This window comes from Lactuca virosa, chromosome 8, assembly GCF_052849685.1.
Source record: "Lactuca virosa cultivar CGN04683 chromosome 8, Lactuca_virosa_CGN04683_v6, whole genome shotgun sequence".
NCBI classification, from domain to species: Eukaryota; Viridiplantae; Streptophyta; class Magnoliopsida; order Asterales; family Asteraceae; genus Lactuca; species Lactuca virosa.
Window position 1 is genome coordinate 42,136,403 of NC_136433.1, and position 16,988 is coordinate 42,153,390.

Consider the following 16,988-nt stretch of genomic DNA (forward strand, 5'->3'; position numbering starts at 1 on the left):
ATATATGAAGATAATACACACAATAGTTTACATTCTCATAAGTTCTAACTTAGCACTATATTTTACTAGCTTGTGTCCCATCCTTCAATAAGCATATCAAAGTCAAGTCCCAACTTCTTGAAGCAGCTAAACTTCATGCTTATATAGGTAGTTCTTTTGTTCTTGCACCTGCAAATGCAATTTTTCAAAGAACTATTAAGAAACAAAATTTATATCAACCTCCTTAACTTGCAGTACTGAACACATACCTTGGGAGAATGATTGTAATGTGTTCCAATCTTCAAATATCAAGCTTTCCATATTGAATTCAGCATCTAATATTACATTAGATGGGAATTGGGTATCTCAATATAAAAGATTTTAAGTGGACTTTAAACCCATCCCTACAACCGCCTTGTGCACAAGATCTCTTGCCAACCCTTTGGTTAGATGATCGACTAAATTCAAATGAGTTCTTACAAACTCCACAGATATCACACCAGTCATGATGAGCTCACGAACCATGCTATGTCTAACACCTAAATGTCTAGACTTTCCATTGTACACTTGACAATAAGCCTTAGCCAAGGTTGCAACACTATCACATCTGATAGAAATGGTAGATATCGGTTTGGGCCACAATGGAATTTCATAAATCAAATTCCTTAGCCACTCAGCTTCTTTACCAGCTGCAGACAAAGCAACAAACTCAGACTCCATGGTTGATTTGGTAATACAAGTCTGTTTCTTAGATGCCCAAGAAATGGCACCTCCTCCAAGAAGAAACACCTAACCACTTGTAGAGGCGTGATCCTCTAAGTTGTTAATCCAGCTGGCATCTGAATAACCTTCCAAAACAGAAGGATAACCAATATAAGTTAAACTATAATTTATGGTCCCTTTCAAATACTTGAATACTCTACTTATAGCTTGCCAATGATGTGAACTAGGTTTACTAGTATATCTACTAAGCCTTCCCATAGCATATGCTATATCAGGCCTAGTACTAATAATGGCATACATTAGACAACGAATAGCCCTTGAGTATTCAAGTCGAGACACTGGAGATCCTTTATTAGGTAGAAGCTTAAGACTAGGATCTATAGGAGTGCTAACAGGAGAACAATTCTCAAAGTTAAACTTCTTTCAATATCTTCTCAATGTAATGAGATTGAGAATTTGAAATCCCATTGTTTCCTTTTCTAATTCTTATACCAAGAATTACTTCAGCCTCCCCCATGTCTTTCATGTCAAAACTAGATGATAAGAATTTCTTGGTTTTATCAGCTTCACCTTGATCAGTACCAAAGATTAACATATCATCAACATATAGACAAATTATAACTCCTTTACCAGAAGAATCAAATTTGCTATATACACATTTGTCAGCCTGGTTTAATGCAAAACCACTAGACAATATCACATCATCAAACTTTTGATGCCATTGTTTTGGTGCTTGTTTCAAACCATATAATGATTTTTTTCAATTTACACACCTTATGTTCATTACCAGGCATCACAAACCGTTCAGGTTGTTTCATGTAGATTTCCTCATCTAAGTCACCATTCAAGAATGCAGTTTTCACATCCATTTGGTGAATCACAAGATTATGTATAGCTGCAAGAGCTAACAATAATCTAATTGTGGAAATTCTAGCAACAGGAGCATAAGTATCAAAGAAGTCAATGCTTTCCTTTTGCCTAAATCCTTGGATAACCAATCTGGCTTTATACTTATCAATTGTGCCATCCACCTTCATTTTCCTTTTGAGGATCCACTTACAACCCAATGCCTTACAACCAGGAGGTAAATCCGACAATACCCAAGTATTGTTATGCATGGTAGAATCAATCTCATCCTGAATTGCTTCTTTCCAGAAATGAACATCCCTGGAAGCCATAGCTTCACTAAAAGTCTTTGGATCCTCCTCAATATTAAAACAATATTGATGTTGACATATAGTCTCATTCCTTGTTCCTTCAACTAGATAAAGTTGAAAATCAGATCCAAAAGACTTGGTTTTTCTTACTCTTGTGCTTTTCCTAGGTTCAGGTACAGAACTTGCACCACCAGAAACATCTTCAGCTTGAGTAATACTCTTGCTGGAAGATTGATGAATCATGTCCCTTGGTCTAGGTATAGATGTAAATCTTTCTTCATCAAAGATAGCATCTCTTGACTCTATCACCGTGTTTATAGACACAGGGCCATTAGATTCTAAAACATAGAATCTATATGCTTTAGAATGCTCAACATATTCAATAAAGATACAATCTACACCTCTCTCACCAAATGTTTTCCTTTTGGGTTCAGTGAGCCTTACTACTGCTCTACAGCCCCAAACTTTGAGATAACTCAAATTTGGTACCTTTTTACACCAAAGTTCATAAGGAGTATTCTTACTCCTTTTATTTGGAGTTCTGTTCAAGATGTAACATGCAGTTAACATTGCCTCACCCCAAAACCCTTCACTTAATCAAGAATATGACAACATGGAATTAACCATTTCTTTCAAAGTCCTATTCTTCCTTTCAGCTACACCATTTTGTTGTGGTGTATATGGAGCTATGGTTTGATGTATTATTCCAGTTGATTCAAAATAAACTGGATCATAATACTCACCACCTCTATCAGTACGCAATACTTTTATTAATTCATTTTTATGAAGCTCAACTTGTTGTTTATAAATTTTAAATTTATCAAGTGCTTCATCCCTAGAATGTAGCAAATAGATATAACAATATCTAGATGCATCATCAATAAAAATAACAACATACTTCTTGTTTCCAAGGGAAGGTGTTACATGGAAATCACATAAATCACTATGTATAAGATCCAACACCTTGCTTTCCCTAACAACATCTTTGAAAGGTTGTCTATTGATTTTAGTTAGCATGCATGTTTTACATTTTCCATTATTTTGCATATCAAAAGCAGGAATTAAACTCATTTTAGACATGTCTTTTAATCTCTTGTAATGAATGTGTCCTAGTCTAGCATGCCATAATTCAAATTTATTAAAATTATTGGTAGTACTAGTAGAAGTCATGCAAACAGAATTATCAATAAAGGGATAATTAATGTTAAGTCTAATCATTCCAATGCATACATATCCAAATCCCATGAAAGAACCATGTCTTGACAAGATATACTTGTCACTTTCTAATACTTTTTTGTAACCACAATTATTTAAAACAATTTCAGACACAAGATTATTTCGAATCCCCTGTACATATAAAACATTGTTTAGACACAAACACTTTCCAGAAGTAAAATAAAGTAAAACAGATCCTAAACCCTTGATTGGTTCAGTTGCAAACTTTCCCATTTTCACCACAGATCCATCTTCAATTGGTTGAAAGTCCTTGAACCAATATAGATCTTTGAAAACATGACTTGTCGCTCCCGAATCAACCCACCATGCAACATTATCATCCTGCACATAAAATGCTTCAAAAATCACAGAAATATAATTCTGAATATATTTAGAATTCTGCAGGAAAACAGAATTCTGACCTTGTTGCTTTTCTGGATCCTTGGATCCACTTGGTCCAGCACCATCCTTGTTCACTTTGCGAAGACGACAATCTTTCTTAAAGTGACTCGGTTTGTTGCAATTCCAGCAAACCAACTTAGCCTTCTTGTTGGAAGACTTGTCATCCTTTCCTTTAAACTTCCTTTTTCCATTAGACTTCTTGGGATTCTTTAAACTTTCTCCTTCCACCATGTTCACAGAAGAGGAACCAACTTGGTTCTTGCCTTTAGGATTGTTGTCAAGTTCTTGAGTCCTTATGGACTCTTCAATCCTTAAATGGCTTCCAAGTTGATTCAAAGTCAATTCCTCTTTGTTATGTTTCAGATTGTGTTTAAAATCCTTCCAGAAAGGGGGCAGTTTGTCAATGATCACAGCCACAGAAATGGCTTCATCCATTTTCAAATTGTGTTGAGCAAACTGTCCCAAAATCCTTAACATTTCATGGAATTGTTCCATAACAGGCCTGGAGTCAATCATCTTGTAACCCATAAAGTTACTAACAAGAAACTTCTTAGTAGAAGCATCTTCAGCCATGTACTTGGATTCAAGAGAATCCCACAGTTCTTTTGCAGATTCGAAATTTTGATAGATATCAAAAAGAGAGTCAGACATACCATTGAGAATATGACCACGACATATGTAATCATCATTTTCCCACTTTGATCTTCTTCTTGTTGCCTCCAAAGGTTCATCTTCAACAGATTCTGGTAAGACTGGCATGGGTGTACTCAGAACATACACCACTTTCAGAGTGGTAAGGAGAAACTTCATCTTCTTCTGCCATCTACGAAAATCTTGCCCTTCAAACTTGTTCAGTTTTTCAAACTTACTTGTTCAGTTTGTTATGTTTCAGATTGTGTTTAAAATCCTTCCATGAAGGGGGTAGTTTGTCAATGATCACAGCCACAGAAATGGCTTCATCCATTTTCAAATTGTGTTGAGTAAATTGTCCCAAAATCCTTAACATTTCATGGAATTGTTCCATAACAGGCCTGGAGTCAATCATCTTGTAACCCATAAAGTTACTAACAAGAAACTTTTTAGTAGAAGCATCTTCAGCCATGTACTTGGATTCAAGAGAATCCCACAGTTCTTTTGCAGATTCGAAATTTTGATAGATATCAAAAAGAGAGTCAGACATACCATTGAGAATATGACCACGACATATGTAATCATCATTTTCCCACTTTGATCTTCTTCTTGTTGCCTCCAAAGGTTCATCTTCAACAGATTCTGGTAAGACTGGCATGGGTGTACTCAGAACATACACCACTTTCAGAGTGGTAAGGAGAAACTTCATCTTCTTCTGCCATCTACGAAAATCTTGCCCTTCAAACTTGTTCAGTTTTTCAAACTTACTTGTCATTTCCTTCATAGAATCGCCACTTGCCATGATCACAGAATACTTCGATTTTTTGTTATAAATATGGATTTAATGGCACTTGGAAATCTGAGAATCGTGATTATCACTATCAAATCGAAGTATTTGGGTGGTACTCTGTAACACTAGTCAAAATAGGTCAATAGACAATCACATGTGATTATGCCAATCATGTAATGTGATTATGTTAACCTAGTAATGTGGTAAGAGTTTTATGTAGTTGATGATAAATTCTAATACAAATATGAACCTTCTTTATGATACAACTCAAAATATACGTCCATACGATTCCAAAAATATAGAGAATGTTTGAATCTGACTTCGCATGAAGAAGTTATGATAAACCGAACATTATAAATCTCTATAATAAGAGGAATTTAAAATAAACTTAGAACTAGCTATTTAAGTCTAAAAGAGAGTTGTAGTACTCGTAAATACCTACTCGTGGATATAAAGAACGTCAAAAACGGAGTTCGTATGTGAAAGTTACGACCTTTCGAAGATTCAGCTATCAGAAACCCTAATCTGACTGAACTCACGAGGTGAACATAGATGTTCACGAGGTGAGGAGTCATAAGGCCAGATTTCGGAGCTAGTAGGCGCATGGCAAGTCTACGAAGTGATAAACCAAAAGTTCACGACGTGAGCAAGGATTGATTCACGTCGTGAGGAGTCAAAGGGACACCATTCGAAGCTAGGGACCAAATGGCGGGTCTAAGAAGTGAGCAGGATCGAGCTCACGACGTGAGCATGCTTGGTTCACGTCGTGAATGGCCAAAAATCAGCCTATAAATAGCAAATTCGATCTTAACACTTCTCACACCTAAACTCTTCTCTCTATCTCGTTTTTAGAGGCCATTTTGCATCCCGAGCCCCGACGACCTCGTACGCTGGCCGTTTTTGCTTAGATAACATAAAATCACGCTACTAGGGTGAGTTTCACGGCCCCACTTTCTAATATTTCGGGGGAAAACGCATGCTAGATATTATATATATATATATATATATATATATATATATATATATATATATATATATATATATATATATATATATATGTTATTATTATGTCTATATGATAGTATATAGTTATAATAGTCGGGGTATAGTTGTTCTAAATATAATATTTTGAATATATACAACTATTATCAACTTATCAGTATGTTAATTTACTAATGTAGATCTTGAGTTATACTTAGGATTCTATATATATGTTGTGTGCGATATAGTTCCGAAGTTATATTCGGAAGTTCTATATGTTAAGTTATAAAGTATGTTGCTATTATTAGTTTTATGTCAAGATAAAACTGGATATGTTATATGTTGTTATTGTTAGTTTTATGTTAAGATAAAACTTGGTATTGATATTGATAGTTTTATGTCAAGATAAAACTAGGAACATTATATGTTGTTATTATTGGTTTTAGGTTAAGATAAAACCTGGTTTTACTTCAAGATATAGCTGTTATACTGCCTAAATGTTATGAAGTTAGGAGTAATGTTTAAAAGCATAGTCTAGTGACTTAGGGTTTTAGACGTGAAAATGCTTTTGTTGTTAAAGCTATAGGAAGTCGTCGAAGTCTACATGAGTAATTGTATTCCTCAACTAAGATTGGGGATCTTAGCGGAAATCCTCTGAACTATAACCGTTAATCCCGTGTGAGCGAGGAAGTCGTGTATAATTAGTATACAGGTTGACCACCCCACTTGTGACTGTTAGCTACAGTCAACCAAAAGCAAGTGATGAACTATCCTTTTATTTGTTATTGTTCCGGCGTCGATGAAGCGTACGGTGTTGTTTCTCATGGTAAATCATGAGTGTGTTCTATTAGAGGTATTATGCCATAGCAGCGGTTATAGGCTCATGGTAGCAAATTGTTAGAAATATTATACTTTGTCGTATACAAGTATTAATGTTAAGTATAAGTTTCCCCCTACTTATACCTTAGGATTAAGGAATGTTTAGGTATAACATTTAATTGATAAGTAAACTATTATACCTAATATACATACTAAATGTTGGAGAGTCAAAATGATACTTTCAAAACTATACTTTTGAATGTGGAAAAATGTATTATTTTATGGAGTCAAAACCTGTGGACTCACCAACTTTATGTTGACGTATTTTAAAATGCATGTGTTTTCAGGAACTTGAAAAGCTGGTATGTATTCGAACAGAAGAAGTTTTACTATTACCTTTCTGTTCATTAAGAAGTATGTCATAGTCGGATATTATGTAATAGGTCCTAGAAAAACAGTTATGTAACTTTCAGTTATCAATAAAGGTATGTATTTTCTTTAGTACTATTCAATGTATGTTATATAACTGTGATACGAAGAATAACGTTACACTACCCGGTGTTTCCGCCGATGGCTGGGGGTGTGACATACTCCCAAATCCCCAAATGGATAAGACTCAGAAAATTCAGAGAGAAAAGAAAGAGAGTGAAAGTGTATAATTTCGTGAGTACCAAAAAAAGAGACCAAAACTAACTTTTAGATCCTTGTCTAAAAACTATCATATGACAGTTTAAAGCTGTCACAAAACCACCAAAACGGTCTTAAAACGGGTATTTTGGAAGGAGATCAAAATGGGTCAATTCTCTAAAATTCGGATTTTTAAAATTCGATCCCAGCCAGGGGCTCTGCCCCTTGGACCCCGTCATGGGCTGCCACCCCTTGGACCCCGCTCCTAGGGGCGCTGCCCCCGGAATCCCGTTCGTTCAGGGGCTTCGCCCCTAAATGACACTGTACTTTGATACTTGATCAAATTTAAACAAGTGTGTACTTCATACCTTCCTTACTTGTTTAATATTTATCAAGATCACTTTTGGTCAACAAAAATAATCCCATTACACTTAAATAACATTGATGATAACAAATCACCAACAGATTTCTGGGTTTATGTTGTATTTCCCTTAACTGAACTATAAGTCTATATGAGCGCACAATCTCTTAGACTTCCTTTTATTCAATGCTTGAACAGACTTGAAACTATTTCTAGTGTTCTGATTGAATATATGCTTTACTTGATGAGACATCTGATATGTTTCATAATTATCCAAGACTTTCTGCAAGTCATGGTTAATTTCTTCAGTATGATGTGAGACGCATCAATATCATCACAATAATACTTCCATCAAAGTATCATGATCAGACTAACTGGTTGCAGAGGTTACTCAGGTATGGGATCTTTCAGTATATATAATTTATATTTATCTTAAAGGTAGAACCTCAAGATATTATACCAGTTATAGAAATTATAACCATTAAATGTTATTGTCTCTTGAAACTCAACAAGAGAGAGGTTTTGCAGGACGTAAAATTATTAACAGTTATCAACAAAATTTAACAAAGTTTCATTTAGTATTTTCAATATTTAGTCTTTAAAAATTAATACCTTATATTGTTTCTTAAAACATTAATTTATTAAAGTCTAGGATCCAAGTAACGAAACAAATAAATGGTTAGGTGACATTTTTCCCATAATCTTAATCAAACTCGGTAGGTAGCGATTACCAATTGCATACGATATGTAACTCCTAGATTATGGGATCCTAAACAACTATTGTTTAGTTTGGCATGTTTATCCCATCTATGCCTCAAAACTCTTATGCTTAGACGACCTTTATCACATAAGAAATTGATCAAATCATCCATTTAAAAAACATGTGAGTTCTATTCCATAAATGGTTAGGTGACCTTTTTCCTATAAGCAAATACAAAAACACATTGACTATTTTTGACAACTCTTATGAATATGGTGACCCAAAAATCCATATGAACTGCACAAAAATCCCAAGTGAATTTTAAATTGATTGCATAGATTTGAAGTTTTGTAAATAAGGGTTTATATATGTTTTACAATTATAGTTTATAAAAACATGGTCTCGTGAATATTGCATGCATCCAACAATTCATGTACCTTTTTGTAAAATTCACATCACTTGTTATGAGTTTCTTAAGGTGCCAAATAAAACTTTATTTTATTTGCCATTAACCGCGATCAATTATAAACTAAAATCCGGTATTTTAAAGTTTAGTCGTAGATCGGTTTTAAGAACCGGTAACAGTCTTAATAAAACTATATTTTATACTTACAACTTGGAGTTTTGGATGGGTTATGAAATCACTATTTTAAATATCCTTTTAACAATCAAAAACTTATGACTCCATGAATTTATAGAATAAACTCATTTTATTTTATAAACTCAATTTTATGCATCTTATAATAAAAGTCATATTTTGATAAACCAAAACTTGGGTGATGATATTTATGTTTTAAATCTCATTTAGCATGCATAAAACATAATATCAACATGTTGCGTTGTGTTTAAAACACCAATATCATATATTAAGTTTCGACGCAAAAAATAATCACTAGTTTTATTATTTTCCGTTATAGCGCTATAAACCGATTTTAGTTTTTTTAATAAAAACTTCGTATTTATTATAAAGACATGGAGTTTATACAAAGTTTAAACATCTTTTAAACCATTTCAAATATTTTAAAGTTATGTATTTATAAGTTTTACAATAAAACTATTTTCAACAAAAAATTGAGTTCAGTAAACCGGTAACCGGTAAAACGTTTTTATAAATATCCATTTATAAACATCTTATGTTATCTTTTAAATATTTTTTACTCAAACTCCAAGTGATATTGTCTTATGAAAAAATGTTAATTGACATGTAAAACTATTTTCATACATAAAACATAACATACATTTAACATAAAATAAACATCACAATCATGCATTATAATGTGTATAAATCAAGTCATGTCTAGTAATAATTTTTGTGAGTCATCACAAGAATTATTAAGTCTTTCCTAAAGGACTCAAGAGACACTTCAAAGGTCTTCAAGGTGGTAATTTCTTCATATTGTTACACTTAAAGTAAATACAACTAGTCTAACTAATTTATTACAACAAATCAACAAATGAAAAATTACCTATTTATCTATTACATCTTATGAATAAATAAATGTCAACCAAATACAACATAAAGGTCCAAATGACTTGTTTATACACAACAACATATCAAATATTATAACAAACAACTCTTTGTTTTTTTCTAAGACAACTTTTATATAACCAAAATGCATGAAAAATGGTTATATATAAAAATAAACAATTTTAACCCAGAAGTTGCAAAATAAAACAAATATGGATTTTTCTTAACCAAAAGAAATTCATGCTTGTTTTCCAAAAACCAAAGATTATAAAACATAAAAAAAATCATTCTAACATATAAAAGATGGCTCTGATACCACTATTGGTTTTGATACGAAACAAAAATTTGTTTTTCACAAAAACCGGCAACGGAAGACTCAGCGGTGGAAGCAAGTAGTTGACAGGGGTAGCACGTGCTACCCCTCAATTCCTCAATAGAAATACTAATTTATATATATATATATATATATATATATATATATATATATATATATATATATATATATATATATATATATATAAGTGAATTACGATATTACTTTTTGAACCAAACTCAAACATCATACTGTATTTAAAATAGAAGTCAGTTAGCCCATTGTGAATGATTTAGCCCAATAGCCCATTAAATTAATGTAAAAAGATATGTGTTTTTATTTTGTTTACACATCAATTACGGCAGGATTAAGAGGGAAAAAAGAAATTGATATTTTTTTTAGGTTCATATCGTTGCTACAATGCTACCTGCCGCTGCTGCTTCATCAGAAAATTTCTTGTACTTTGGCTTATTCACTATTTTGCTATTTTTGCTATTGGCTCACTTACGCAATATGAAACAAGTAATATTTAATTTTTCAATCTTTAATGTTTTTTATTTAATGTTTAATGATTTAGTTTAATTTATTTGTTCAAATTGAAAACCTAATTAGCTAACTAGGTGTTCACTTGTATTATGTTTAAATCTTCAATTGTGAATTTTATATCTTTAATTATATTTGTAGGGTTTAATTGGAAATTTTTTTAAAAGGACATTGAATGTTGGTAGTAGTGATGAAAGTGGTGGAGGAAAAAGACCTCATCCTCAACCACAACCACAACCTCAACCTCAACCTCAACCACAATCACAACCACAACCTCAACCACAACCACAATTACATCATATTCCACATAGTTTTGATATTAATAATCTTCATTCGGATCCAACGGATAGACCAAGAATTACATCATATCATCCAAATCAAAAGGATGAAATAAGGAGAGCATATTGGATTAAAGGACCTTCTCAACCAAAAAGCCATGATTTTTCATCAATAAAAATTGGTGGTAAGAACAGGCGTTTTGGAAAGGAATGGTTTGATGAATTTAATTGGTTAGAGTATAGCACAAAAGAGAACAAAGCTTATTCTTTATGTTGTTATTTGTTTGGAGACATTGTGGGGCAACAAGGGGGCAGAGATGTATTTGTGACAGGAGGCTTTAACACTTGGAGTAAAAAGAAATCATTGAAAGATCATGAGGGTAAAGTTGATAGTCATCACAACAAAGCAAAACAAAAATGTGAAAATCTAGTGAAGAAAAACCAATCTATTCGTGAAGCTTTTCATAAGCAAACTGAAGTTGAAGCGAGTAACTATCAAATTCGATTACGTGCTACAATTGATACTTGTAGATTTTTATTGAAGAATACGTTACCATTTCGTGGTCATGACGAGTCGGATGAATCAATTTCTAAAGGCCTTTTCATTGAAGAATTATCATTCCTTAGGGACCATAATGAAAGCATTTATAATGTTACTTTATAAAATGCTCCAAAAAATGAAAAGTTGACGTCTCCAAAGATTCAAAAAGAGATTGTTCAATGCTTTTCAAAAGAGATAATAAAGTCCATCTGTGAAGAAATTGGTAATGATGTGTTTACCATATTAGTAGACGAGTCTAGTGATGTATCCAAAAGGGAACAAATGGCTATGGTTTTGCGATATGTTAATAGCCTTGGATTAGTGAAAGAAAGATTTGTTGGAATTGTTCACGTGAAGGATACAACTTCTTTAACTTTAAAAGAAGCCATTGATTCGGTATTTACCAACAATAACTTGAGTATATCTCAGGTAAGAAATTATGAATTCTTTTTTTATGTACTTGAATCTTTATCTATTTTATTTCTTATATATACAATTTATTTTTGAAATAGGTAAGAGGGCAAGGATATGATGGAGCAAGTAATATGCGGGGTGCATTTAATGGTTTGAAAGCATTGATGTTGAAAGATAATCCTTCGACATATTATATACATTGTTTTGCACACCAACTTCAATTAGTGGTTGTAGCTGTAGCAAAAAACCATGATGGTGCTGATGATTTCTTTGAGCAATTAGCTTTGGTGGTTAATGTGGTGTGTGCTTCTTGTAAAAGAAAAGATATCATACGAGATAGTTACAAGAAAAGGGTTCAAAAAGAAATTGGTAATGGTGAAATTGAGACCGGAAGAGGGTTAAATCAGGAGACTTCTCTTGTTCGAGTCGGGGATACAAGATGGGGCTCACATTATAAAACAATAATAAGTTTGAAGAATTTGTTTCCGGAGGTTATCAAGGTTCTTAAATATGTTGAAGAGGAGGGATCTAGTTTAAATAACCGAAATCAAGCGTACGGTATTTTGTCGTATTTCAAGACTCTTGATTTTGTTTTTTATTTACACTTGATGTTGGAGATTTTTGGTCTCACAAATACCTTGTCAAAACATCTTCAAAGAAGGGATCAAAATATTTTGGAAGCGGCTTCTTTGGTAAAAGTGACGATGAAAATGTTCAAAGCTTTTAGAAATAATGGGTTTCCTTCAATGTTGGAGAAGGTATTTTCTTTTTGTCATAAACATAAATTTAAATTTGTGGAAATGTCCGAACTTTATGTTACTCCAAGAAACCGTAGAACCAAGGTTACTAATCAACATCACTTTGAAGTTGATATTTTCAACACGGTTTTGGATATGCAAATTCAAGAATTTGGGGACCGTTTTAGTGAAGTGAGCACCAATTTGCTTGAATACATGGTGGCTTTGAGTCCTTGTAATGCATTTTCTATGTTTGACAAATCAAAGTTGGTGAAACTAAGTGAGTTGTACAAAACTGATTTTAATGATTCGGAAAGGGTGTATCTTGATAGTCAACTTGAAACCTATTATCACTCTTTGATTGATGATGAGAGATTTTCTAATTTGAAGGGAATCGCGGACCTTTCTCGTTTGATGGTCGAAACCAGAAAACACCTTTCTTTTCCTTTGGTTTATAGGTTATTAAAGTTGAGTTTGGTTTTGACCGTCGCAACCGCAACCGTTGAAAGATGTTTTTCCGCAATGAAGCTCTTAAAGACCGACTTACGTAATAAAATGGGTGATGATTTTTTGAATGATGCTTTAATTTGTAATGTAGAAAAAGAAGCACTTATAGATGTTAAGATCGAACGAGTGATAGAGCGCTTTTGGAAAATGGGTAATCGTAGAGGACAACTTTAAAAAATGTAATTATATAAGACTTTTGCGCTAGTTTGTTATTTCTAATGAAACCGTAATTAAAAAACTATCTTATTATCTTTTATCGGGATTTTTTTGTGCTACCCCTAGCAAAAGTTTCTGGTTCCGTCACTGGGAAGACTTTAAAAATAACGAGTTTATTTTTAGTTTATAACAAAACGAACCATCATGGATCCATTTATAGAGATTAGAATAAAATAAAACCAACCATAAGATGTTTTAGAGATAATCTTTGAAGTCTTTGAACCCACTTGGTTTTGGGGTGTTTATGAAGATAACAAATTATCAAAGTGTATGATCTTCTCTACAAGTATCCACCATCAAGAGTAAGACACTTGGAATGCTAGTTCCTTCTTGTATTCTTGAGTGTCTAAAGCCTTTAAGTGCTTAACTAAAATAAGCACTAAAGGGAACAAATCAAGAGGTCTTCTAAACACCAAAGTAAAGCAACAAACTTCAAAGGATTGGAGCTCCTTCACACTCACGGTTTTAGAGAGACGAAGAAGGGAAGAAGAAGAGCTTCACTCTTGCAAAAATGCAAGCCTCATGCATCACTTATATAGCCCATGAAAAGTAAGGCCTAACCATTAAAATAATATAAAGTAATGGTAACCTTTAGAAGTCTGGGAGACAAAAGGTGGAAGGTTGAAAAAGCAACCTCTCACACCATCATTATGCCTTTTAAAAAGTAAGATTCTTTATTTTTTATAAACTCCAAGTTTATAAAATATAAACTTTGTTTTTAGGTAAAAGACAAAAGAATCCAACTAGTCCAAAATGTTGTGAATGACTTATTAATTCATACCATATGAAATAATAACTAGTAATACTCTCTTATAATTATTATTTTCACAAAACAATAATTATTCCCTAATTAAAATACAAGAATCGATATTATTTATTAATAATCATATTAATAATAAATATACAAAATGTGCCAACTTGATAAAGGTGTGACTCTATAGGATCATATATTATTAGCAATATCACTCCATAATTATTCTTGGGCATATAGATCCAATAGGTTCTAGAGTCCAAAAAAGGCAACTTAATGCATTAATCTCTTAATCCTTCAAGCCAAACAACCAAACTTTCCAGAAGACATTCTCTATCTCAGAATACCATAAAAATCATTCATTTTTAGATATGCATGTCCAATGCATGTATTAAACATAAGCTAGGTCAAAATGAAGGGAAAATGAGATCAAATCCCATGCATGACGCCCAAAACTCACTAACTCTCAAAATCCATTGAATAAAACCTTTAATGCACCACAAGGATTCATAAAGTTGCCAACTTTATGACATCCTACTATCCAAATCTTCCCAAAATATGAGAAAATGGACAACAAGCATAGATCTAAGGCCCTAATGCATAAAGATTTAAACTTGATTAGTCACAAGGGTCCAAAAGATGCTCAAACAGAACTTCCAAGCTTGCCAAGATGATCTTACAACCTCGAAAGTCTCCTTATTCCTTCAAGATCCACCAAGGACACAAATATGATTTCAAAAATGGAGGAAATGGATAAGGGTTTCTTCAAAAGGGCTTTGGAGGTGATGGAGACTGAGGGTGAAGGAAACCCTAGCCCCTCGCTTCCCTTAAATAGGGTACAAGTCCTATAATTTGGGATTCGGCCCAAAATGGTCGTCACGTCGTGGCCACTTAGGTGTTGTTTGATTTTTCGAAGTGAAAATTCATGAAGTCTGCGGACCACCTCTGCAATCCTCTGTAGCAGAAGAGGTGGAACAAACGGCTGCAACCTATAATAAGAAGCATGTTTGTTTTTTAACATCTGCAGACTGCTGCAGTAAACTGAAATTTAAATAAACTAATTTTATAAACTGAAAATAGTTCTCGACACCGAAATTTAATAATTCTAGTCTTAAAACATTGAAATAATAATAAAAAGAACATGTAAAAAAACAAATATATAAAACTTTTTTTTTGAAAAAAAAACTTAAAAAAATGTAAAAGAAGCTAATAGTTTTATTCTGGAAAAAAAACTAAATTTAAAAAACATTAATAAAGAAATTAATAAAAAAATTAAGAAAGTATTGCAAACGATGTCTACAAAGTTCGTAAAAAATATGCAACTGAAATTGAAAATATTATTAATAGAAACGATAAAAAAATGCAACTGAAATTGAAAATATTATTAATAGAAACGATAAAAAAATTAAAAAAATCAAGTTAAAAAAAATCGTGGAAAGTATAAAAATAAATTGTATCACATCCGTAAATAAAAAAATTTAAGAAAATAAAAGTTTTAAAAAAATAAGTTAAAAAAATAAGTTATACAAAAATTCTTAAAAAAACACTTGGAAAAAATGAAAGCTGAAGAGGTTAGAAGAGGCAAGTCAAGTGCTACGCCACGCAGCACACGCGCAGAGGTTTTCTAGTCTGAAGTCTTCCAAAAAACAAACTGCTGCAAGAGGGAAAGTGTTGCGCGTGTGTTGCGCCGCGCAGCAATAAGTGGTTTGAAGAGGTTTTTATAAAAAAAACAAACAGCACCTTAGTGCCAGGTCGTGACACCCGATTAAAACACGCGACCACAAATTAAATTGCCACGTTGTAGTGATGTCATCACCATATCGTGGCAACCCAAATTTTCTTATAATTAAATAAAATTCATACCTTGGGATTCGGATGTTACAACTCTCCCCCACTTGAATCAGAATTCGTTCTCAAAGTCCGCTGCTACAAATAACTTCGGGTAATGCTCTTTCATCTCCTCCTCGGGCTCCCACGTCCACTCTGAACCCTTTCGGTGCTGCCATATCACCTTAACTAGACACACCACCTTGTTGCGCAAGGTCTTCATTTTCCTATCAAGGATCACGATCGGTCTCTCTATATAGTTTAGGCGCTCATCGACTTGAATATCATCGAAGGGAACCACCGCGGAATCATCAGCTAGATACTTACGCAACTGAGAGAAGTGGAATGTGTTGTGGATATGGTTGAGTTCATCAGGCAGGTCCAACCGGTGCAACCTTGCCGACCCGGATGGTAATCCTGAAGGGACCAATATACCGGGGGCCAACTTGCCCCGCTTCCCGAACCAGATGACACATTTCCAAGGTGACACCTTCAGAAGCACGTAATCTCCTACCTGATCGTCGTCGTCGGTCAGCATAACTCTTTTGGTGACTTTGCGCGGTCTGCAGTCAACCTCGCACCTGATGAATCAACTCGGTGGTCCTGATGGTCCTGAGTACTACCTTCGTACTCCCCATAACCCGATATCCAACCCCCCATAACAAACCGGGGTCCGACATTTCCTCCCGTACAACATCTCAAAATGTGGTCGATCAATACTGACGTGAGAACTATTGTTGTAAGTGAACTCAGTCAGTAGAAGATAAGTATCCAACTCCCACCAAAATCCAGCACACACGCCCTGACCATATCCTCGAGTGTCTGAATAGTTTGTTCACTCTATCTATCGGTCTGGGGATGATACACTGTGCTAAAATGCATCTGAGTACCCAAGTCCTCATGAAGTTTCCTCTAAAACCTGGAGGTGAACCGAACATCTCGATCCGAGACCACCGAAATTGCACTCCATGTCGAACCACCACCTCCATGATGTATATGTCAGCCAATT

At 33.8% G+C, this 16,988-nt stretch overlaps 1 protein-coding gene across 1 annotated transcript; it reads left to right on the forward strand.

The window, feature by feature from the left end:
• The first annotated feature begins 11,809 nt into the window (after positions 1 to 11,809).
• Positions 11,810 to 13,359, forward strand: LOC145130284 (uncharacterized). Its single transcript, XM_079065111.1, has 2 exons — positions 11,810 to 11,956; positions 12,040 to 13,359. The coding sequence occupies exons 1-2, from the start codon at positions 11,810 to 11,812 to the stop codon at positions 13,357 to 13,359; spliced, it is 1,467 nt and encodes a 488-aa protein (XP_078921237.1).
• Positions 13,360 to 16,988: the final 3,629 nt, after the last annotated feature.

Coding starts and splice junctions, on each gene's coding strand:
- LOC145130284 (XM_079065111.1), top strand. CDS start 11,810: ATGGCTATGGTTTTGCGATATGTTAATAGCCTTGGATTAGTGAAAGAA. Junction 11,957..12,039: donor ATAACTTGAGTATATCTCAG/GTAAGAAATTAT, acceptor TTTTTGAAATAG/GTAAGAGGGCAAGGATATGA.